The sequence below is a fragment of the Quercus lobata genome, chromosome 11, assembly GCF_001633185.2.
Source record: "Quercus lobata isolate SW786 chromosome 11, ValleyOak3.0 Primary Assembly, whole genome shotgun sequence".
Taxonomy (NCBI): Eukaryota; Viridiplantae; Streptophyta; class Magnoliopsida; order Fagales; family Fagaceae; genus Quercus; species Quercus lobata.
Genome location: NC_044914.1, coordinates 23,729,045 through 23,753,291, shown reverse-complemented (window position 1 = coordinate 23,753,291; position 24,247 = coordinate 23,729,045). Strand labels below are relative to the sequence as shown.

Genomic DNA, 24,247 nt, shown 5'->3' with positions numbered 1-24,247 from the left:
TACGCAAATTGGTTGCTATCATGGTATGAACCTTCTTACAGTAGTACTGCTAAAAAAAAGCGAATATATTAAATAGGCTATACGTTTAAATTTGAGCTCTAGTTGCATTGCCATATATAGCTTGTACTTACATGTTACCACATATTTTGCTATGCTTCACATGAATGCTTATATATTCTACTGAATGAACGTGGGTAGCTACCAAGGGTGTCAATACCGTACCGGAGGCTGTACCGGTTTAGCCAGCGGTACGATATATTTCGGGTACCGGTCAATACCGGTGTACCGTTTTGGGATTACTGCTAATATATATATATATATATATATAAAATTTTAAAGTGACAAATTCTATATAAATTAATATATTTATTTACATTTCAATTTTTGACCTCTTTTGTTCAAATTATTTAAGCTAATGCCTAGCCCATTTCACTACTTAATAGTAATTAAAAATAAAAAATAAAAACCATAATAAGACTTCTGAGTGGTCAAAAAGAAAAGAAGAGTAAACTGTAAACTAGGGGCAGATAAACCACGTTGGTTTGTCCACCCCTTAATAACTTTTGTTAAATAATAATTAAAAAAAAAAAAAAAAAAAAAAAACCTTTTAGTAAGAAGCAAAAAGTGGGTAGGCTTTAAACAAGTGGAAGTCATCTCATCTTGAACTCTGTCCTCTGGGTTTCTTTGCTAACATTTTGTTTAGAAACCCAGACCATAAATGCCAAAAGAAAGAGAGTGACAACGACGAAGAGAAGAAAACTCAAGAAGCTACTATGCGATGGCAGCGAGCTCAAGCCTCAAGATCTAACAATATTTCACTGGTGGATGAAGGTTTAGTAATGGTGAAGAGGCGCTGTAAGTAGCAACTTTTTTTATGAAAACCCATTTCAGTTTATACCGGTCCGGAAAGAAGATACCGCCCGAAAAGCACCGGAATCCGCCGAAATGGCCGAAACAAGCCGAAACACAACGGTATTTAAGACGGTACGAATCAACCCAGTTTTTGTACCGGTCCAGGCACCGGCACGAAAAATTCCGGCCGTACCGGCCGGTACGGTACGGAATTAACATCCTTGGTAGCTACACTACAAACACTATAATATATAGGCTTAAACAAGTCTTCACCCTATTATTATTGTAATGGATACAATGAATGTGTTGTAGGAAAAAGAAAAAGAGGCATCAGTAAAGCGTGATGTGGTCTATGAGAAAGCATATAGACATAAAGATGGGTGTCCTATAACTAAACAAGCCGCTCAAAACATTGTAAGTATTATTTATGTTCATCCTTCTTGCCTTACTTATATTCACTAATGACTAGGTAATTGTTGATTATAAATACAAGAAACTCTTTGCATTATATGTAGAACTTAATATGTTATTTGGTACAATTGTGAAAAAAAAGGTGAGGATGCAAGAACTGCTTACTTGTTAGGTTTTGAGTTTGTAATGTTGACAAATCATGACAAAAACTAAGTCTCATTGGTTTAGAATGGTCTCATTGGTTTAGAATGGTCTACATTGAAGTCCAAGACAAAAAACTAAAGTTCGGGATGAAAACAATGAGTTACAATCTGTTTCATTCGATTGGTACTTGATTGATTGAAAGTTGCATATTAGCAAAAAATCAATAAACGTAAAAAGCCCATAATTGACTGTTTGAAGCCCAAATCGCAAGCCGTATTTTCCAGTATTTAAAAGACATTATAAGCTAACCCTAGAGAGGCTTTTCAGATTTTTTTTAGAGAGATTAGAGTGCATCTTGTGCCTCTTTTTGAGTAGAGTCTCAAAGTCACAAGTGTGGGTGCTTGTGTTGCAAAGGCCTAATAGAGAAGGAGTTCATGGATTCGAAACTTACACATGGTCGTGTCAGTAAGTTCTACATGTGGTAGCAATAGGATGTTAGTGGTCTAAGTCTTATTGTAAACTTCAATTATCTATAGTGGATTTGCTTTTTTACCTTGAGGATAGTTATGTTAAATCCTCCTCAGGTTTTTTACTGGTTTGGTTTTTTTGGGTGATCATATCATTGTATTATTTATTTTCCGCTGCTTTACATAATATGACTTTATTGTTTTAACCTAGATCTAAATAATAAACCTAAGTATTCACTTGGTTAATTAATTAGGTTAAACAATCTAGTTTACAGGGATCTAAAAACTAACATTACTATTCCTGGAACCCAATTAACTAGAAAGAACAGTGGTGGAGGAGTCCTTTAGGCACCAAATGATGCGTTTGCTCAAGTGATAAGCCCAGAGCACCATGGACGGCTACATGGGGTGGGTTTTGGATAGACTCCATATGGTAGAAAGACGAGAGACATTCGACAGTACACTATGACTCCACCACTGTCTCATGCCAGCGACCAGAGGGTTACGGAATTGGAGACTCAGGTAGAAACACTGACTTAGTTACTAGCTGAATTCAAAGAAAGAAATCAAAGGCTGGAATAGGACGCCCAATTTTTTTTAAAAAACATGGACAAAATTATCCAACAAGTGTGTACTTCAATGAAGACTCAGGTAAAGTACTTAATGCATTAATATAGTATAATAATTTTTTAATTCATTCATCTCTTCTAATGTCATAAATTTTAGAGGCTCATCATTCAAAGAATTTCCAATGGTGAAAAATTAGCAATTTAGTACGTACATATGAGGCCAAGAAATTTGTAAGTAAATAAAAATTGAAGCAAATACTCATAGAGATTCAAACAATAGCAATATATATATTACTATAGTAATCCCAAACTAGTCTCTGAGAGTGCGTGCTCAGAGGCTCTTCTATTTATTGGGTAAAATTTAATAATTTGCATCAATTATAATTTGAGATTACTACATTTTCCAATCACAAAATACTTAGGGGTGTGATAAAAAAAAATATCTAAGAGTGTGGTGAGTGTTATGCGTTTCTGGACAAAATATTTTTTTTTATCATACCCTTAGGTATTTTGTAATTGAAAAATATAGTAATCCCAAATTATAATCAATACAAATTATTAAATTTTACCTAAAAAATAGAAGAGTCTTTGAACACGTGCGTGTTTAGAAGCTAGTCCTGAGATTATTACTTTGCTATTGATGGATTCATTCTCTCACTTCGACACAGTACTCTCTTTCACTCGCTTAAAACTATCTTTCCTTCGTTTCCTGTTTGGCTAATGAGAAATGTGGAAAAATAGAAGAAAACCAGAGCTCGGTTTGTTTTAGGTGCATGTTTATGTTTGTTATCTGTTTATTTCATGAGAAAAAATATAGCAAAAAGAAAAAAAGAGAGGAAATATAAAATAATATATTTCCTTTTTCTAACCAAACTCGTTTTACTTTTTGAGAATCCTTGCGCTTCGGTTGCTATCAGAGCCTGATCATCTCCGGAGGATCATCACGATTGCATTAGAGGCGGCGAAGTAGAGACTGAAAAAGAAAAGAAGACTTGCCTTGAAAATTGAAATCTTGATATTTTTTATTTTTCGTTTTGATTTTACTACGAAAGAGATTTACAAACGCATATGTTCAATCCATTTCTGAATTTTTATGTAAAGGGGTGGATTTCACGAATGCCAATAAACAAAATTTGTAAACGAATATAGTTTGAAATATCAGAATTTTAGTTATTTATTTGTAATTTCTTGCTATAAACTGTAATAGTCTGTAATTTGATTTGAATGATTCCACAAGTTTAAGTTTGTGTATATTTTTTTCTCCTTTAATTTTCTGCCAAAGGATCCACGAATGTAACATCAAAGGAAATGTGAAAAAGGTAAAGTTCATCTCATCCTCTTTATAGAAAAAAAAAAAAAAAAATATATATATATATATATATATATATATATATATACACACACTGAATTTGTTTTTTGTTTTGAAAAGAAAACATTGAATTCATGCAGATTTTTTGCTAGAGCCATTTTGTGATAGTGATAATCAACACGGTTGGAAAGGAAGGTATGTAACAATAAACCTTAAATCTTGGTCGTCATTAAATTGATTCTTACGGTTCATTAAATTTTGGTAGTCATTAAATTGTTAATCATCATCTCTCTTTTTTTTTTTTTTTTTTTTTTTTTTTTTCTTTTGGAGAAAAAGGTAGTCACCATCTCTTAATTGTAATTGTGTAATATTAGAATCCTTATTATATGAAAAAATAATTTTCCTCGTCAAATTGTAAAGTTATCATTTTTTTTTTAAATGTGTAGTTAAATTTTTTTGAGAAGAACGGTATAGTTAAATTGTTTCTGACAGTTCATGCTTGACTTGATTTTTCAATTTTTAGGGGAAAAAAAGAGTTTATTTCTACCCTTTTACTTTTTAGAAGGAAAAAAAATGATATTTTTTATAAATAAAAATAAAAATCAGATAACTGATATTTTAGATTGCTTTTTTATTTTTTATTTTTTAAATGAAGCTGCAAACCTTATCGCTTATATATATATATATATATAAAAAATAGATATAACTGTACAAAAATTTAGGAAAAAGAGTCATTAGATACACATAAAAATTCTTCTAACAAACTAGCCTCTTTGCACACTTGTTGCATTTGCATGAGCTAAGAGGCTCTTTATATATATATATATATATATATATATATATATATATATGACAAAATTTTCTTCATCATAATTTTTGGTTGATGCATTTTCTTAGCTCAATTGGTGTTTCTAAATGAAACATCTTGCCTTCAAATTCCCTCCCCCGTTGTAACTATCAAATTATCAAAAAAGAAGAAGAAGACATTATTTTGTGTGGTTGGTCTATTTGCCCTTTTTTTGTGCTAGGTTGCACCACAAATTGAGGAGTAACAAAGCATAAATGTCATCAAATATATACATAAATATCAAATTGGGGTGAATGAAAATTTTGACATTAAAAAAAAGGCCTATGGGCATGTGCTACAATTTACATCTATTATAGTTATAGTTTGGATCACAACAATTTACATCTATTCTAACTTGAACCTGACTCTATTAAAACACCTTGATACATAAGTTCATATAACAACCTTTGCTCCTCTTGATATTGTTAGAACTCTAATGACCTTGTTGGCTTCTTCTAAAAATCGAAGTTCACAACCGCTACGGCTCTTCTTATTCAATCATTTCAATTTGTAAAGAAATCAAAAGTGGGTCAGTAACCACTGATCGGTTATTGATTAAAATAATAATTACTCCTGAAACTATTTAAATTTTTCCATATATTTTTCATGATTCTCAAGAACCAAGAATAGCATAAATTCAAAAAATAAAAAATAAAAAGTGAAAGAACAAAAGTGATTATGAAGTTACGAAGAAAAAAAATGGTGAAGCAATGAGGTGAGCAATTGATCAAAAACGAAATGATAGGATAAAAAATGAAAAGTAAAAAGGGGGGGGGGGGGGGGGGGGGGGGAATATGACCCTACCTTTATCCATCAAGTGTTTGAATCAAATTTTACTTGGGATTTTTTTTCCTACTTCAAATGATAGATCCAATATGAAATAAATTTGTGTTCTAGAACTTGAAACTATGAAAAAAATAAAAAATAAAAAGGTAAAGGAAGGAGACAAACAATATTAAAAAACAAAATTTTTGATAAACAATATTCAAAATTAAATGATAGAATATATAAAAAAAAAATAAAAAATAAAAAAACCATACCTTAATCCAACGAATGTGAATGTATACTAATCCCATTGTATACAATTCCAAAATCAGAATAGCTAAGCACATAACCAAAAAAAAAAAGGGTCAAATTTGCTCCTTTTTAAATTTCTTTAAAAAAAAAAAATCAAATACTTAAGCACTTTCAAAAAGTAAATATGAATGAAAATTTGGACTGAAAAGAAACATCTAATCAAGTAAGAAACCATTATCAATCAAAATGAAAAATATAGAAAAACCCACCTAGCATCAAGATCATAGGCACAAGATGAAGGATTGTAGATATAGGTGTAATGAAGAGGGAAAAAACTGTGCTGATTATAGTTTTAAATGTGAAGGTTTTTGAAATAACGTGGATTTAAAAAAAAAAAAAAAAAGGTTTTAAACATGATTTTAACTTTTAAATTTGGCAAGATGAAAAAAAAAAGTAGAGGGATAAGATTAGTGATGTAGGGGTGATAGGCCTAGGAGTACATATCTATATGTATGTATTGGGCCGGGGGCCCAATCCGAGGATATTAAGTAGTTCGAGGATGGATAAACACCTTCCTAAAGAGGTGAAGTCTGATTATGATCATCCAAGAAGGTGGTTCGAGGAGGAATACTTCCTCGGTTGAGCAAAGCCGAGGTCAGAATGTGTAGTTTGTCACCAAGAGCAACGTTCCGGGCGATTCCACTGATGAGGATAAGTATCCAAAAGGAACAGGATAGAGGGAGGCCATGAAATATCTCAAGAGAAAGTTGCTAACACCGCATTAAATGCTCTGTAGCTAACTTTCTGGCTGCATTAATGAGGGAGTGATACCTGAATAGTAGTTTTCAACCTTACAGTTACTCTCTAGAGACTTTAAGAAGGTGTTGATGTGACAGGGATTAACACCAACACTATAATCTACACGTGGAAGGCAGATATGAAGGCAAAGGGATAGTATAAAATAGGAAGAAGGCAATGAGAGGGGGGATCGAGAAATTGAGAAAAAAATATTGTAGCAATCAAGAGTGGAACTTGTAATCAAACTTGAGAATCAATACATAAGAACTGATCTCTTCAGACTTCGCCGATGACAATTTTCTTTAGATTAAATCAATCTATCTTTATTTTCTTGTCATCTGTATCCACTTTACTTGTTGTTTGACTCGTTAATGCCCATTTTCCCAACTCGCTCTCTACAAATTCATTGTATTGGGCTCTTTGGACCTAAGTTCAGACATCCTTTGGGCTTGGGATCCAAATTGTGTCCTTACAATTGGCGCTATCTGTGGGAAATTCTGGTATTGTAATGAGTCCAACGTCCAACTATGGTAGGTTCAAGTCTGAATCAAGTAAAATCTATGGGGTCTCAGTGTCAAGATCACTTTTGTAATCTTGAACAAAGAAGGGACCGGGAAGGGAGTGCATACTACCCATACTAGTAGGAGCCAGTCTCGGGGTGGGAGCCACCTCTCCCATGAGGAAAATGCTAAGAACATGTTGTTGGAGATTAATCATTTAAAGAGGAAGTTGCACCATAAACGGAGAAGGTGAACTCCCTCCAACTTTGACTTATCTTTTGATGATGAAAAGGATGGTAGTTGTAGACCCAAATCAAGAACCCTCCTAATGAGTCTTTCTCGTTTGATGAGGACTACCATCATGAGCACAGAAACAAGAATTCATCTTCCAAAGGCTTGGGAAATGATGCAATGAGCAAAGCATTCAACCAAATTTCCAAATCACCTTTCACACGCAGAATTGAAGGAGAAAGACTTTCTCAGCAGTTCACTCAACCCACGTTCACCATGTATAATGGCCGAACAGACCTTGTAGAGCATGTAATCCACTTTAATCAGAGAATGGCTGTGCATTCCAAGAATGGGCCTTGATGTGTAAGGTATTCCCATCAGGCTTGGGGCCTGTGGCGATGAGGTGATTTGATGGCTTAGATGCAAGTTCCATTGATTCCTTTAAGGAGCTCACCCGGGCTTTTGGATCTCATTTTATCACTTGCAGTAGGACTCCTCAGCCCTTAGATTCCTTGTTATCTATATCCATGCAAGAGAGGGAGATCCTGAAAACGTACTCGAACAGATACTAGGAGATGTTCAATGAGATCGATGGGGACTTTAATGATGAAGTTATAAGGACTTTTAAGGTCGGCTTGCCTACCGAGCACGATTTGAGAAAGTCCTTGACCAAGAAGTCGGTAAAGAGTGTACGTCGGCTTATGGATTGCATTGATGAATACAAGTGGGTCGAGGAAGACTAGCAGCAAGGGAAGGGAAAGGCTAAGGTTATCCCTCAGGACAGAAGGGATTTCAGGTCGAACAGATACAATAAGAGCAGGCCCCGAAGGGATTTTGCTAGGCAATTTGGGTCTACGGCTCCTCAAGTGGTTAACACGGTATTCTAAGAGTAAGTACATCAAGTCTTGGAGAAGATCAAAAATGAGTCATACTTCAAATGACCAAACAAGATGGAAGGAGGCCTATTGAGGTGCAACCAAAGTCTTCATTGCCAATACCACTAGGAGTGAGGGCATACCACTGAGGACTGTAAAACTTTGTGGAATCATCTAGAGCAATTGGTCAGAGATGGGAGGTTACAATAGTTTTTGTATCGACCCAATGGGTAGGGAGACCAAGCAAGGTCAGGGGCTCAGGGGAATGCTCCTTTAAGGCCCCATTTGAGCACCATTAATGTCATTTTTGTTGCTCCTGGAAGAATTGGATCTCATCCTTCTAGGGTGATGTCTGTAACTCAACTACCCATTGAGGACTCTAAGAGTGCGTTTGGGAAGCGCGTTTTGCGCTTCCCAGACGCGTTTGCGTTTCTGCATTCCTTTTTTTTTTTTTTTTTTTTTTTTTTTTTTTTTCTTTAGCCGAAAAGCTACTTTTCAACTGATTTTCAGCCACATGTGGGTCCTGTGTACTGTTCACGGACCCACAAATTTCACTTTTTAACAACTTTTTCATTAAAAATGGGACCCACGATACTATTTACACATTTAAAAATTATTTTGCTACAGTATTTTTCAGTTTTCAGTTTTCAGTTTTCAGTTTTCAGCTGTATCCAAACGGACCCTAATTCTAAGCCGAAGAGGGCTAGAGTGGAGATCTGACCGGCATTGAGTTTTTCATATGAAGACAAGATTGGAACCATTCAGCCACATGATGATGATTTAGTGGTCACCCTCAGAATAGAAGGGTATGATGTGAAGAGGGTGTTAGTAGACCAGGGCAGTAGTGCAGAGATTATGTACCCTGACTTGTACAAAGGGTTGAATTTAAAGCCCGAAGATTCGACATCCTATGATTCACCTTTGGTAAACTTTGATGGGAAAGTTGTCATCCCAAGGAGTCAAATTAGATTGCCCATGCAAGCAGGTTCAAAGGTAGTGGAGTTGGACTTCATTGTGGTGGACGTTTATTCTCCCTACACGGCCATTGTAGCTAGACCTTGGCTTCATGCTCTAAAGGCCTTTTCTTCAACTCTGCATTTGAAAGTGAAACATCTGTCAGGGGACGAGATTGAGAAGCTTGTGGGGAGTCAATCCATGGCTAGATAGTGCCTGGTGGCAGTAATCATGAATCAGCTTGAGGCTGAGTCCTTAGCCTCTACTGAAGGGGGCTCATAGCAATCAAAGATTCTAGTCCTATATACAAATGCGGTGTCAAAAGAGGCAAAGTGTGAGAGGTTGGAGGAGATTGTTATAGATGGTGACCCGAATAAGTTTTTTCAGGTCAGAGCTTAGTTGTCTCATCGAGAGAAGGAAAAACTGTTAGCGTTTCTAATGAGGAATATTGTTGTGTTCGCAGGGAATGCTTATGAAGCTCCTGGGGTGGATTCAGACTTCATTTGCCACCATATGAATGTCAACCCAACTGTCCTCCTTAGGAAGCAACCACCTTAGCACTCATCTAAAGAACATTCTGATGCTGTCAAGGAGGAGGTGAACAAGCTTAAGCAGGCTGGGGCTGTTAAGGAATTTTTCTACCCTAAGTGGTTGGCCAATTCAGTGGTAGTGAAGAAGAAGAATGGGAAGTGGCGAGTATGCGTGGACTTCATAAATCTGAATAAATCTTGCCCCAAAGACCCTTTTCCCATGTCTTGAATAGACCAATTGGTGGATGCCACTATGGGCCATCCTCGGATGAGCTTCCTGAACATCTTTTAAGGGTACCATCAGATCCCTTTAGCCTTGGACGATTAAGAAAAGATAGTTTTTGTCACCCCTACTAGGAATTACTACTACAAGGTGATGTCTTTTGATCTAAAGAGTTCAGGGTCTACTTACCAGAGGATAATGACCAGGATGTTTGAGCCATAGCTAGGAAAAAACATTAAGATTTATATAGATAACATGGTGGTTAAGAGCAAGTTGGAATCAGAGCATATTGATGATTTCGGGAATATCTTTGAAATCCCGAGGAGATACAAGTTGCAACTTAATCCTTCTAAGTGCTCTTTTGGTGTCGGATCAGGGAAGTTCTTGGGGTACATGGTTACACACTGCGGAATTGAAGTCAACCCTGATCAAATTACAACCACATCGGAATCCCAAAGAGGTCTAGAAGTTGACAGGGAGGACTGCTACTCTAAACCTATTTATTTCTTGGTCAACAAACAAGTGTAGACCTTTCTTCCAGTTGCTGAACAAGTGGAAGGGATTTGAATGGACCGAAGAGTGTATCCTAGCCTTCCAGCAATTGAAGGAATACGTATCTTGACCTCCCATTATGTTCAGGCCTAAGGTGGATGAGATTTTGTTTGCTTATATTGTAGTGGCTTCCCATGCGGTGAGCTTGATGCTGGTACAGGTTAATGATGGAGTATAGAGGCCAGTTTACTATGTGAGCAAATCACTGCATGAGGCCGAGGTTTATTACCTACCACTGGAGAAGGCTATTTTGGCAATGGTGCATGCTACACATAAGCTTTCCCATTACTTCCAATCACACACAGTTGTTATCCTAACCTAGCTTCCACTTAGATCTATACTTTAGAGTGCTGATTACACAGGAAAGATTGCCAAGTAAGGTATGATCCTAAGGGCTTTTAATATCAAGTACATGCCTCGCACCTCTATCAAGGGTCAAGTCCTCGCTAATCTGGTAGCCGAATTTGCTAAAACCCCATTTGAAGAAAAAGTTGAGAAACAGAACATGGATGGAAAATTAGTTAGTATGGTCTCCCTGCAAGAGACTTTGCCCTGGAGAGTACACGTTGATAGGGCCCTTCCCAAGAGATTTATTTGGAAAAATATTATCACTCGATTTGGAACCCCTCACACACTCATCTTGGACAATGGTCTTTAGTTTGATAACAAAGCTTTCAGGAGGTATTGTTGTGACTTGGGCATAACAAATAGATATTTCACCCCGGCATATCCATAGGGGAATGGACAGGCTGAGGTTGTTAATAAGATCATAATGAGTGGGCTCAAAAAGACGCTAGACAATGCAAAGGAAAAATGGGTGGAAGAATTGCCACACGTTCTTTAGACATATCGGATTATACCTCGCAGGTCCACTAGGGAAACACCTTTTTTAATGACTTATGGAGCTGAGGCTGTGATTCCACTGGAGATGGGATTTTCAATGCTTAAAACAAGCTCTTTTACTCCGAGCAGCAATGATGGGCTATTGGAGAAGAGTTTGAATTTAATTGAAAAGCGAAGAGAAAATGCTATGATTTAGTTGGCATACTATCAATACAAGCTCAAGCAGGGGTATGACTCAAATGTAAGGTCAAGGCCACTAGCACTTGAAGACTTGGTATTAAGAAAAGTTTTGGGTACTACCAAGAACCGTACATAGGAAAAGCTAGGGCCTAATTAGGAAGGGTCATATCACATCACATCATTGGCTGAAATAGGTGTATATAATCTTGGAGATCTAGATGAGAATGTTTTACCACGTCCCTAGAATGTAAACAACTTGAGAAGGTATTATTGTTAATGAAAGTTTTCTTTACCATATTTTGGGTTGTTACATTATGCGTCATGATTCCAATTATTTTCCTAAGTATCAAACCAAACCTTAGTTATGCCTAACTCCTCGGACTATATACCTTGGGTAAATCGATACTTTAAACTATTTTTGTAAGTGTTAAACAGAACTTTAGCTATGCATGGCTCCTCGGATCACGAGTTTTGGGTAAATTAATACTTTCTGACATCTATCTAAGTGTTAAACAGAACCTTAGCTATGCTTGGTTTCTTGGACCACATGCTTTGGGTAAATTAGTACTTCTTATAATTTTCTTAAATATCAAACAAAACCTTGGTCATGCCTAATTCCTCGGACCACATATCTTGGGTAAATTGATATCTTTTAATCATTTTTCTAAGTGTTAAATAGAACCTCAATTATGTCTGGTTCTTCGGACCATCTACTTTAGGTAAATTAATACTTCATGATATTTTTCTAAGTGTTAAACAGAACCTTAGCTATGCCTGGTTCCTTGAACCACATGCTTTGGGTAAATTAATATTTCTTATCATTTTCCTAAGTATCAAACAGAACCTTGGTCATGCTTGGAACCTCGAACCATATATCTTGGGTAAATTGATATCTTTTAGTCATTTTTCTAAGTGTTAAACAGAACCTCAGTTATGTCTGGTTCCTCAGACCATCTACTTTGAGTAAATTAATACTTCATGATATTTTTCTAAGTGTTAAACAAAATCTTAGCTATGCCTGGTTCCTCAGACTATATGCTTTAGGTAAATTAATACTTCTTATCATTTCCCTAAATATCAAACAGAACCTTAGTCACGCCTAGATCCTTGGACCACATACCTTGGATAAATTGATATCTTTTAAATATATTTTAAAGTGTTAAACAGAATCTCAGTTATGTCTGGTTCCTCGGACCATCTACTTTGGGTAAATTAATACTTCATGATATTTTCTTTAAGTGTTAAACAGAACCTTAACTATGCTTGGTTCCTCGGACCACATGCTTTGGGTAAATTAATACTTCCTATCATTTTCCTAAGTATCAAACAGAACCTTGGTCATGCTTGGAACTTCGGACCACATATCTTGGCTAAATTGATATCTTTTAATCATTTTTATAAGTGTTAAATAGAACCTTAGCTATGCCTGGCTTCTTGGATCACATGCTTTGTGTAAATTAATACTTCCTGACATCTATCTAAATATTAAACAGAACCTTAACTATGTTTGGTTCCTCAGCCCACATGCTTTAGGTAAATTAATACTTCCTATCATTTCCCTAAGTATCAAACAGAACCTTGGTCATTCCTGGATCCTCAAAACACATACCTTGGGTAAATTGATATCTTTTAATCATTTTTCTAAGTGTTAAACAGAACTTCAGTTATGTCTCGTTTCTCAGACCATCTACTTTAGGTAAATTAATATTTCATAATATTTTTTTAAGTGTTAAATAAAACCTTAGCTATGTCTGGTTCCTCGGACCGCATGCTTTAGGTAAATTAATACTTCCTATAATTTTCCTAAGTATTAAATAGAACCTTAGTTATGCCTGGAACCTCGGACCGCATACCTTGGGTAAATTGATATCTTTTAATTATTTTCCTAAGTATCAAACAGAACCTTGGTCATGTCTGAATCCTCGGACCACATACCTTGGGTAAATTGATATCTTTTAATCATTTTTCTAAGTATCAAATAGAACTTGCATTATATCTGGCTCCTCGGACCACTTGTCTTGAGTAAGTTAATACTTCCTACTTAAGTGTCTGATAGGAACAACCATGCTGAATGATATAGATTTTCATTGAAGTGACATGATCAATTGCATGCTTGGGAGCATCACTTAAAGCATTTGAAAGTACATCCATGATCTATTTAAGAGCTGATTATTGTATCCAGCTCTTTTAACTTAGTAATGGGAGGAGAGTTAGATAGTGTTTGACATGAATGGGTGTTTTACCATTTATATACATGAATGGAGTTATATCTTATTTCCAAGTTAGTTAAGTGTTAGATAAGACATAAACTATGTTAAGATCAATACAAACATCACAAGAATAAAGAAAAAGTTCATAACTTTCATTAATTAATGCCTTTGAAAAAGGCAGATTGAATACAAAAGGGTAACATAATTACAAGCTTTAAAGACAAAAACAGCAGTTAAAAACAAAAAAAAAGGGCTACTCTAAACTACTTCTTTTTTATTACAATTTTCTCTTTTAGTGGACCCTTAGTAGATTGGGAGAGTGCTGCCTCTAAAGATCCTGAATCTTTGCTCTTGAGATCACCCTTGGCAGGCAATGGGAGAGTTGCTAGAACTATCTTCGTCGTAGAGGGCACCTCTTTCTCTTTAGGTGGATCTTGAGGAGCAGTAAGGGGCTGGGTGGCATTAGAGGTCACTCCCTTGTTAGCATCAGTTTCCTTTTCAGCAACCCCTTGCTACTGAGCCACCTCTGAAGGGTTGTTAAAGGAGGCTAGGGCCTTGGCTGGATTGGCCTTACCCACTTTTGCCACCTCGGGGGAGGCATCAGTCTTAGAACTGGCTGAGCTAGATGCTTGGATGATAGAAGGGTAGTATACACTCTTTGCCTTCCTAAGTACTGAAGAAGCCTCAACCTCAGCTTAGTTGAGAGCCTCATTCCATACTTGGAGGCAGTAGTTCCTACATACCTCTGAGACCTCAGTCCTAAGGGCTTCCTTAGTCTCTGCCACTCCTACATCATAACCCTCCTGCTCGGCTTAATCCCTAGCCTTCTTTGCTTGGTCCCTTGCCTTCTTGACCTCCTTTAGTTTCTTCTTAAGGGCGATGATCTGTCCTTTGGAGGCGGCCAGCTGATCCTCGGCATGGCGAAGGAGTACCCGTTGTCCTTCAGCTTGCCTCTCAGCATTGTCCAAGGCGGCATCAACACTCTTTTTGTCCCTTTCTACCTTGGTCATTTTATACTTCATCTCGTTTATTCTTTTTTCAGCCACATTGAAGGCCTCCATGGCAGCGTTGCACCTTCCTTTTTCTTCTTTCATCTGCCAGTGGCAAAAATTTGTTATCTCCCCTACTCAAAATAAGACTTGAACAGCTTGCTGAGGAAAGAAACATAGATTAAAAAAAATTAAAAAAAAAAAAAAAGAATAAGAAGAAGAAGAAGAGGGAAATAGTAAAAGGAAGAAAAGGGAGGAAAGTTGTAGCATTTAAAAAAAGAAAAAGAAAAAAAAAGGCTAAGTGAAGGACTTACCATAGCGAGGTACCTCTTCAAACTGAGGATGACCTCATGCCTCTTCATGGACCACAAATCAGCCATGTCCTTAGGGAGCAGTAGAGCCTACTCCACTGCGTCGACCACGTAGCTGACCTTCCCTTACTAGAAGTCCCTGATAGAGGCATTGGCTGGCAGAGGAGCTTTATCCAGCATTGGAGTAGGGATCTAGGATGGGGGTTCGACTTGAGAATCACTCCTCCTGTCATCTCCTGTTTGCCCCACTTTGGCTTGTTTGGCCCCTCGTGGGGGCTCAGCCTCTTAGGAGGGGTGAGTTTTTCCTCCTTCCACCACCTCTTTACCCTTCTGCTTCCTCTTCCTTTTGTGGTCTACGGGATCATATTGGATGGGCTGGGTGGGTGGAGGTAGGAAGCTTGTTCTAGGTAGCCTTCCCAGGCACTTTTTCCCCTAGTTGGGACTCCAGTAGCTCTTGGAGGGTCGACCTTGGCTTACGCTGTATCCCCATGTCTTCTGGTAGGGGGGAGTCTCTTTAGGCCTAGCTTGTTTGCGCAGGAAGGGGGTGGCCAAGGTCACCAAATGGGATTTTAGGGGGCGAAGGTTGGTTGAAGACTTCATCTTTAGAGTTAGAGACTTCAACGATCCCTTCCTCTCCTTTAGCTAAAGGTTAGGACGAGGTTGCCTCCTCCTTGGCAGCGTGTTAGAAGGGCAATGCGACCATTGGTATGCCCTCGGGGATAGGATCGGTGGTGAGAATGCCTTCTAGGATAAGACCGATGGTGAGAAAGCCCGAAGCAGCGACACTAATTTGATGAAGGCGGGGGTCCTTTCCTTTAATGATGCACTTCGGTGCCTGGTAGCTTTTGGAGATAGGGGTGTAGCTGAGGATTAGATGTGCTGCTCTGAGCTGATCGTCACTGTGGACGAACACCTCGACCTTCAATATTTTGTCTAGGCTTGGTTGATTAACAAGGCTAAAGTTAGGTACAACAGCGTTCTTATTTGCAAAACCATTGGAAAAAACAGAAAAACATCGTTAGTAAAAGACAAAGTGAGTCAAAATGAAAACTCATATACAAAATACAAATAAAAGAAAAGGGGAAGGAGAAGGAGATGACTTTGAAATAATCAAACCACCTGGTTTACCATTTCTAGTCGGGCAAGGGAGGCCATCATGCCACTCCCCTGAAACGATCAAGAAGTCCTTGTTTAGACCTTTGTTGGAATCAGGGAGGTATTGGATAAGCCTAACCTCAGGGTACCTAAACTTTAGGTATTATCCCTGCCCTTTTAGGTGGTGGAGGTTGTAAACCCAGTTAACATCATGGTGGGTAAGCCCTAAGCCCATCTTCTCATTAAGGGCGTCTATACTCCCCAAAATCCTAAACATATTCAGGGCACATTGGGTGAGAGCTAATCTGCGAGCCCTAAGGTAGTCCCTAGTGAGGGTGTCCATTGGGATTCTCATCCCGCCCTCTATAAAGGCAATCATCAAGATTACTACCTCTTCCTCTTGCCTTTTCTCGTGCCATTCCCCTTCCTTACAATACCTAATTGACACTTTTGGGGAAATCCTATATTGAGCTTTAAAGTTCTCTATACCCTCCCTGGAGTCTACTTGATAAGCGAATCTACCCATATTCAGAGAAGGATTGGAGGTGCTAAGACAGTAGGAGAGAAACTAAGGGGCCAAGGAGGAATAGACACGGAGAAAAAAAAAAGTAGATGGAAAAATAAATGGAATGGTTTATAAAGACTTACGTAGAGAGGAAAGGTCTCCTTGGATAGGCTCTTGAAATTTGTGAGAGCACGAGTAGATTGAATAAGTTTGCAGGTTTAGTGTATGAGCGCTAAAGTGAGAAGAATGATTGATGTGGGTAGTATTTATATCAAAAAGATAGTTACAAATGGGAAAACTCTTGCTCGGGTTCTAGCAAAATCCTCAACTGTTGGATCTGCATCACGCCGTAGAACGTGGGGGACAGGGAGCCATAAAAATTTAATGAAGGTGCGTCTCAAATGCCAAAGCGTTAGGAGCGTGTCTTGGGCAGTTAAAAAGGCATCTTCGTAGTCAGAGGTGATATACAATGAGCACGGAGTAACTATAGTGACATCGAAATCCTTCTTTCTTCTCGAGGAGCCAAAAAGATGAATCTCGAGGGGCTATTGTAGGGGTGATAGGCCCAAGAGTACATATCTATGTATGTATTGGGCTGGGGGCCCAATCCGATGACATTAAGTAGTCCAAGGATAGATAAACACCTTCCTAAAAATCCGTGTTGCTGAGTAAAGATGTGAAATCTAATCATGATCATCCAAGAAGACGGTCTGAGGAGGAATACTTCCTCGACTGAGCAAAGCCAAGGTCAAAAGGTGCGTTTTGACACCAAGAGCAACATTTCGGACGATTCCACTGATGAGGATAAGTATCTAGAAGGAACAGGATAGAGGGAGGCTATGAAATATCTCAAGAGAAAGCTGCTACCACTGCATTAAATGCTTTGTAGCTAACTCTTTGGCTGCATTAATGAGGAAGTGATACATGAACAATAGTTTTCAACCTTACAACTACTCTCCAGAGACTTTAGGAAGGTGCTGATGTGACAGGGATCAATACCAACATTATAATCTACACGTGGAAGGCAGATATGAAGGCAAATGGATAGTATAAAATAAAAAGAAAGCAGTGAGAGGGGGGATCGAGAAATTGAAAGAAAAGTATTGTAGCAATCAAGAGTAGAACTTGTAATCAAACTTGAGAATCAATACATAAGAACTGATCTCCTCAGACTTCGCCGATGACAATTTTCTTTAAATTAAATCAGTCTCTCTTCATTTTCTTGTCATCTGTATCCACTTTACTTGTTGTCTAACTCATTAAAGCCTAGTTTTCTAACTCACTCTCTATAAATTCATTGTATTGGACTCTTTCGGCTTAAGTTCAAACATCCTTTGGGCTTGGGATCCAAATTGTGTCCTTACAATTATTATTACTATTTTTTTTTTTCTTGAATCTAATATCACCCAAATGTGGTTTACTTTGCTAATTTGTTCATAACTCATCCTTAAGGTGATTTGTAAACTAACTTGTGTTACGTGTTGGATGATTTTTTTTATTTTTTTATTTTTTAACAGTCGCTATCCCTAGACCTTGGACAGCCAGCTTCTATAATCCACCATATACCCGTAAGTTTACTTGCCAATTTTTTCATAACTCATTTTTAGGCTATTTGTAAACTAACTTCCATTAGTGTTTGAACATTGGAATGGAATGGAATATAAGATCACCGCAATTGATTGGTTACTCGTATTACTTGTGAAGTTTTCACAAAATATTTATGAGGTCTACAAAATGCAAAAATAACCTTGAGATATTAATAGTAAAATCTCCAAAATATCAATATATCCATAAGATCTCCAAAATGACTAAAATATCTCTTCAAGCCTTCGAAAGGACCAAAATGATATGATGAAAAAAAAGGGGCAAAGATCCCCAAAAAATAAATAAAATATCCTTAAAATTTATTAAATAATTCAATAACTACAAGATATCGAAAATGACTAGTTATGATTATAGAAGTTAGCATCCAGGTAAAGATGCTCAAGAAGTGCTTAAGCTATTGTCGTAATCTAACCATTGTAGGGTTTTTAGCAAACCTTGCTATAGTGGCAGTTTTAGGAAACGCAGGGGAAAAACGGTGAATTGGCATTTCCAACTCGGCTGGACATTTTGCAACTTAAAATGACCAAGAAAGAAGTGACTTCATCAATACCCATCAGAAATCATGGTAAGAATAAAAATGATAGTGACATATTTTTAACTTTAAATTACACATTCACCTTGACTATTCATTTTTTGACCAATAAGACCAATTGTGCTGTAAATTTACCGATCTTTCTTGTTAATGTTATCTTGTGGGCATTCTTAAATAAAATCACTCAATTGGTCTCAAGCTTCACCACTGACTCTATTCTCCATTCCTATCCAAACTTCTGAACATTTAGTGAGAGAGAGATCCACTCATGTGCCTACAACCATCCATGAAATTATACCACCAGCTTTCTTCTCACATAAAGGTAGACCTCACATGTGGGTCTTGCACATGAAAACCACATTTATGTTAGAGGAAGATGTTGTCACTTCGCCCATACGAAATACCGCCCATCACACAACTCATGAAACCAACCAATTATCTCAGCTTGCTTCTTGTTACACTTTAAGTATTGATAGAAAGTATATTAAAAATAATGTGAGAGAGAGAGAGAGAGAGGAAGAAGAAGAAGAAGAAGAAGAATTGCCTTCATTTCGTCAAATAATTGCCTCAAACTGCAAATTCATGACTAAGGCAAAGCAAAATAACACAATTTATTTACATAAGAGATCTACAAACCAGAATTACAGAGTATCTGATATGTAAGGAAAAACTAAATAAATCACATATAGAAACCACAGAAGTACTAGATAATCTTATACTTCCCCAGACTTTCTAGTGCATATGAATAATGCTGACTCGTCACTTTGTTTTATCTACAAGGTCAGCGAGTTATTAGACTTCTTTCTGCCCAGTCATTCTCTAGTAAATGTAAGCCAACCACACTACGGGTCACATTGGTGGCTTTATCAGCAGGTTACACTGACAACTCAAAACGCTGTACAGAGGTTATTAACCTTCATGTTAGATGAATATTGTTGTTGGATTGGACTGTTGGGGCTGCAAAGCGTACTTCTCTTTGGTTCAGATATCCTCACATGTGAAATTGCCACTGCAAGAGCATCAACCAATCCACAGTCCTGCTCTTCTGACCTCCCAGTTAGTCTATCAGATGATAAATTTAGGCTAGAGTAATCACAGAGAAAGCTACTGGCCATTAGCTTATTCATCTGTGACTCCACCCCAGTTATGGTAGTCAGTTTTCGAGAATACAGTTTTACACGGTTTCTAGTTTTTGTCATCAATGTTAAAGTCTGCGGTGTTTGTTCTGTATACAACGAGATCCATGGATGTCCTGGAGAAGAGCACAACTTTATCATAAACACATAGAGGACCAGGAATATATTACATTTGTTCTAGATGAAATATAATAATGAGAATATAAATAGAAACTGTGTCAAAAGATAATGAAGTGTTTACTCCATTAGCCTTTTTTATTGGCAAGATATGAACCTTAACCCCTAACCAAACCCCATGCCAGCTCTTTACTGCTTCAGCGAAATCCCAAAAGAGAGCATACCTCCTTTCAAACTAAAGAAAATGCTATAGGTTCACAACATTAATATAGACGCTTTAATAAGAAAACAGAAATCCCCAAGACAAGGGATGGTAAGACTGGCTAGTGGCTTCCTCAAAAAGCCTCATACAGAAGGCAAGTAAGATTATTTAACTTCCTGATACGACAACTGAAAATTGATATTTTTTTTTCTAGTACATTTTAGTACTTCAAAGTTTCCCAAAAAAAAAAAAAACACTACAAGCAAATACTAATTCAGAGAATATTTGTAGCTTACTTAGTATTTCGTCAGCAGTTAGCCTTGCTGAAACATCCCTGGTAAGCATATGGGCAATCAGATTCCGGGCAGGTTGAGAGACTGATTCCCATACTCCACTCTTGAAGTCAAGTTTCACCTTTTTTATAGCCTCAAATATTGCCTCCACAGAATCACCCTGAAATGGAAGCACTCCAACCAAAAGAGCATGGAGGAGGACACCAGCACTCCAGATATCAACCTTTTCTGAATACTGACCAACCAAAACTTCAGGGGCAACATAAGCAGGACTTCCAACCACACCTGCCAGGCTCTGACCTGCATTTTAGGCAAATCTACTAGTAGTTGAATGCAATTTACAATAAAACTAGATGATGAATAAAGATAGGCGGAATGATAAGTAGCTATATTCAGTGTTCAACAAATTAAATGGCAGAAAAAACACCACGATCATAGAGAACAACATAATAATGATGAGCGAACATACAAAAGGAAAAAAAATTGGAAAGTTAAAAGAAACAAGGTGCATAGCCTATGAAGATGTAGATGTTATAAACCAGTGCTCATCCAATTGTTGGAGACACTTCTTACCAGAATAAATAAACAGGCAGTAACAGGAAAACGTGATAAACAGAATAAAATCTATTAACCATGTTTCACTATTATGAAGCAAACCATTCATTGTGTCACCGAAAAAAACTAGTGACTTAGCGGATCGCCACAACCAATGTATAGTTTCAATTCAGACTAACAAAAATGTGATAATCTTAATTTTTTTTTCGTCTTAAATCTCATCCTTGTGTGTTAATATTAAAGAAAATGAGAATAAAAACATGCTTTAAGGAATATAATATCTTCTAAATACATTTATCATATAATGAATGGCAAGAAATCCTGTTTGATATTAGAAGTATGCACATGACATCTTAACCAAGCATTCCACATAAGCTGTATAAGCCTTTCCAACAATAATATGTCTCAAAGTACATGGCTTCTGCATGCCCGTTCTGTTCTGCATTCCATAGCATCCACAGTTACACACCCAAGGTATATTAACTTCTACCAAAATGATCTAGGCACCAGTCCAAACTGGCCTGTTGAACCGCATATATCCAAATCAAACCCCTTCATTAGGATGGAAAAAAATCTAGGCTTGTGATCAAATGGCAAATTGGACAACAAAATCTAAAATCTCCCTCACCCGTTATAAAGGAATGCCAGGTTTCAACTTTCTGATGTGGGTGAGATGCCATCCAACTACAAAGGCTTGTAAGCCCTAGATTAAACTAGCTAACATATTGATGACCAGGAAACTCTCAATGACTCAAGTACTCAACCTAAAAAGACTTCCAACAATTTTTTATCTTGATAATTGATTATTATTCTTTAATGAACCATTTAAATCAACATTGTGAAAATTAAATATATGATTTATGTTTATCAGGCAGGCGCAAGACTCCAAATGAAGCAAAACAAAGCAAAGACCATGTTTCTAAAACAATGTCAGACAGAAAATAGCAAATGGAAATTTTAAATACAAAAACATGTTAGGTGTATATAGTGATCAAATGTTAAAAATGATTATAGGGAGTAAAACATGAGCGCTTGACAAAATAAAATGACAAGAATGATGCTGAGTGACAACTGCACATTAACTATTCTCAAGAACAATGAGATTTCTCTTAAAGCTACAGCATGTATGTCCGCTTCTTCAATCAATGGTAAAAATAAGCTAAATGATGCCGAATTGCATTGAAAATCAGAATTGTTGATAGAATCAGTTTTACCATTAGACACCCTCATGGCTAAGCCAAAGTCTGCAAGCTTCATCTGCCCTGAACTTGTAAGAAGGATGTTTTCAGGCTTTATGTCACGGTGGACAACACCCATTTCATGGCAATACTTGATAACCAAAATGAGTTCCTTGAGTACATTAGCAGCTCGATGCTCTGAATACTCCCCTTCCCTAGCCATATGGTCAAGCAGCCATCCACCCGAACAGAATTCCATCACAAGATAAAATGATTCCATATCTTCATACACTGCCTTTATCGTTACAACACCAGGATAACCAGAGAGATGCTGCATTATCTCCACCTCTTGATATGCAAGTTCTCCCCCCTTGCGCAATATCTTGCATGCAAACTCTTCTCCACTCACTCTACTCCGACACAACATTACTGACCCAAACCTCCCTTGCCCAATTGTCACAACCAAATCATAATCTTGCTCAATCTTCTTCTTCCTACCCATTTGAGTTGCAGCATCGATACACCCAATTTTTCTCTTAAGACCTCTCCCAGATGAGTTCGGACAGGTGCTCCCACAAGGTGGGGCAGTTACAATTCCTTTAAATACACTCTTACAGGAACCAACTGCTTTAACTTCATCTTCCTTACACTTCTTTTTGTGCCTTGAGCTATTTTCCAATGACGAATGAGACCAAATGGTTGATAATGATTTCAGAGAATTGTGACTTAACACTAAAATATCCAGTCCCTTCCTTTTCTTGCCATGTGCCTCCATGATGCAATTCAAGGTAGAAAATAATACAATATTGTGATTTCCATTATCAACAGAAAAATATATCTCACTTACTGCATCATAAACAAAACCCCCCTTGTAAACCTTGAACCAAATCATTGATTGCTTTCTTATCGACTTCTGCAATTCCAGGAAATGTATAGCAATCAAAACATAATAAATTAATCCCTATTAGCAAAGGGAGGCAAAGGAATGGGAAATTGTCAAGGCTGACTTCTTTGAGACCATATGAAAACACTATAAATTCCAAATTGACATTATATAAATAGTACACAAACACAAATAAGAACAAAGTTTGAACCTTTGAACACCAGGAACCGCTTGTTCTTCTTCTTCCGCCCCATCTGAACAGATGGTTCACAAATTCGATCTGCTTTTATTTAAAAAGGCAATTTGAAGACATGAAAACCTTTAAGGCAGTAAAACATTAAATAAAATGCCTCATTTAGTTGCTAAAAGATTAGAGATTTAGATTATTAAAACCCTACTTTACATGTACTAGTATTTCACTTATTAGGACCTAAAAAGGGAAAATCTGAACTCTATACACCGCTGAATTTTTTTTTTTTTTTTTTTCTAGGATGAACTGATCAGCTGTGTATTAGAAAACCATATTTGATGTTGTTAAGGACAATTCCTCAATCTTCAAAAAAACAAAACCATCTAAAAACATAAAATTTCCACTATTTTTCTTGGATCCAAAAACAGAGTTTAAAATCAAACAAAATCACTCACAAATGAGAAGCAGAAGTAGCTATGTGTCAGTTAAAATATGAATAGCCTTTTAGCCTTCTTAAGGTCAGTTTATCAACTATATAAATATATATATATATATATATATATATATATATATATAGAATCCCAAGTCTTGTTTTCTTATTTTCCTTCCTTTTCTGAGTAAACAGAGTCAAGAAAAAAAAAGGGACATCTAAAAAACTAAGGTTAGAATCTATAAAAGGAAAGTGAAAGATACAAACTGGGAAACCCTGAAAATGAAATAAATGAAAGCTTGAGTTGGGTACGCTTATTTACCTTCCACAGAGAAGAAGAAGAAAATGGAATTTTGATGGAGCTCCTGTGACTGTGATTGGAGGCTATAGAATTGTATTGGAAAGGGAAAGCTTCATACTTGTGTGAGTACTGTGTGTGTTTAAGAAAGAGCAAAGTTTCACGTGAAAACGACAACCGTTGGTATAAATAACTTGGTTGTTCTCGCGCGTCCCCATTAACTACCGATGTGATGTGACTCCTAAAACACTAGTGTCTTTACCCACAAAGTAGGGAGCCAACATTCCACTTATTAAGATTAAGACAAAATTCTCTAACCTTTCTTTCTTTCTTTTTTTTTTTTTTTTTTTTGCCCTTTTTGTGGACCAAAGTAGAGGTTAATTTAAAGTTTTTTTTTTTTTTTTTTGGGGGGGGGG

At 37.0% G+C, this 24,247-nt stretch overlaps 2 protein-coding genes across 3 annotated transcripts; one reads left to right on the top strand and one right to left on the bottom strand.

The window, feature by feature from the left end:
• Positions 1-7,720: 7,720 nt before the first annotated feature.
• Positions 7,721-9,187, top strand: LOC115966603. The gene is made up of 2 exons (XM_031085805.1): positions 7,721-7,834; positions 8,786-9,187. Exons 1-2 carry the CDS (start codon positions 7,721-7,723, stop codon positions 9,185-9,187), a joined length of 516 nt encoding a protein of 171 aa, XP_030941665.1.
• Positions 9,188-19,403: 10,216 nt separating this feature from the next.
• LOC115969106 (serine/threonine-protein kinase PEPKR2-like) lies at positions 19,404-24,045 on the bottom strand. Of its 2 annotated transcripts, none has more exons than XM_031088674.1 (5): positions 23,856-24,045; positions 23,125-23,193; positions 22,067-22,943; positions 20,301-20,597; positions 19,404-19,801 (listed from the first exon to the last, which is right to left on the bottom strand). In XM_031088674.1, the coding sequence occupies exons 3-5, from the start codon at positions 22,920-22,922 to the stop codon at positions 19,437-19,439; spliced, it is 1,518 nt and encodes a 505-aa protein (XP_030944534.1). In that variant the 5' UTR covers positions 22,923-22,943; positions 23,125-23,193; positions 23,856-24,045; the 3' UTR covers positions 19,404-19,436. The 2 variants fall into 2 exon arrangements, with proteins under 2 accessions (XP_030944534.1, XP_030944535.1); XM_031088675.1 differs by having other exon boundaries at positions 23,125-23,167; positions 23,856-24,044.
• Positions 24,046-24,247: the final 202 nt, after the last annotated feature.

What these genes read in the sequence shown, in the direction of transcription:
- LOC115969106 (XM_031088674.1), bottom strand. Translation starts at nt 22,922, where the DNA reads ATGATTTGGTTCAAGGTTTACAAGGGGGGTTTTGTTTATGATGCAGTA. An exon ending in AGCCATGAGGGTGTCTAATG is followed by an intron (nt 20,598 to 22,066) that starts GTAAAACTGATT and finishes CCTAAAATGCAG; the next exon opens with GTCAGAGCCTGGCAGGTGTG. An exon ending in AACTGCTGACGAAATACTAA is followed by an intron (nt 19,802 to 20,300) that starts GTAAGCTACAAA and finishes GCTCTTCTCCAG; the next exon opens with GACATCCATGGATCTCGTTG.
- LOC115966603 (XM_031085805.1), top strand. Translation starts at nt 7,721, where the DNA reads ATGTTCAATGAGATCGATGGGGACTTTAATGATGAAGTTATAAGGACT. An exon ending in CCAAGAAGTCGGTAAAGAGT is followed by an intron (nt 7,835 to 8,785) that starts GTACGTCGGCTT and finishes GGAACCATTCAG; the next exon opens with CCACATGATGATGATTTAGT.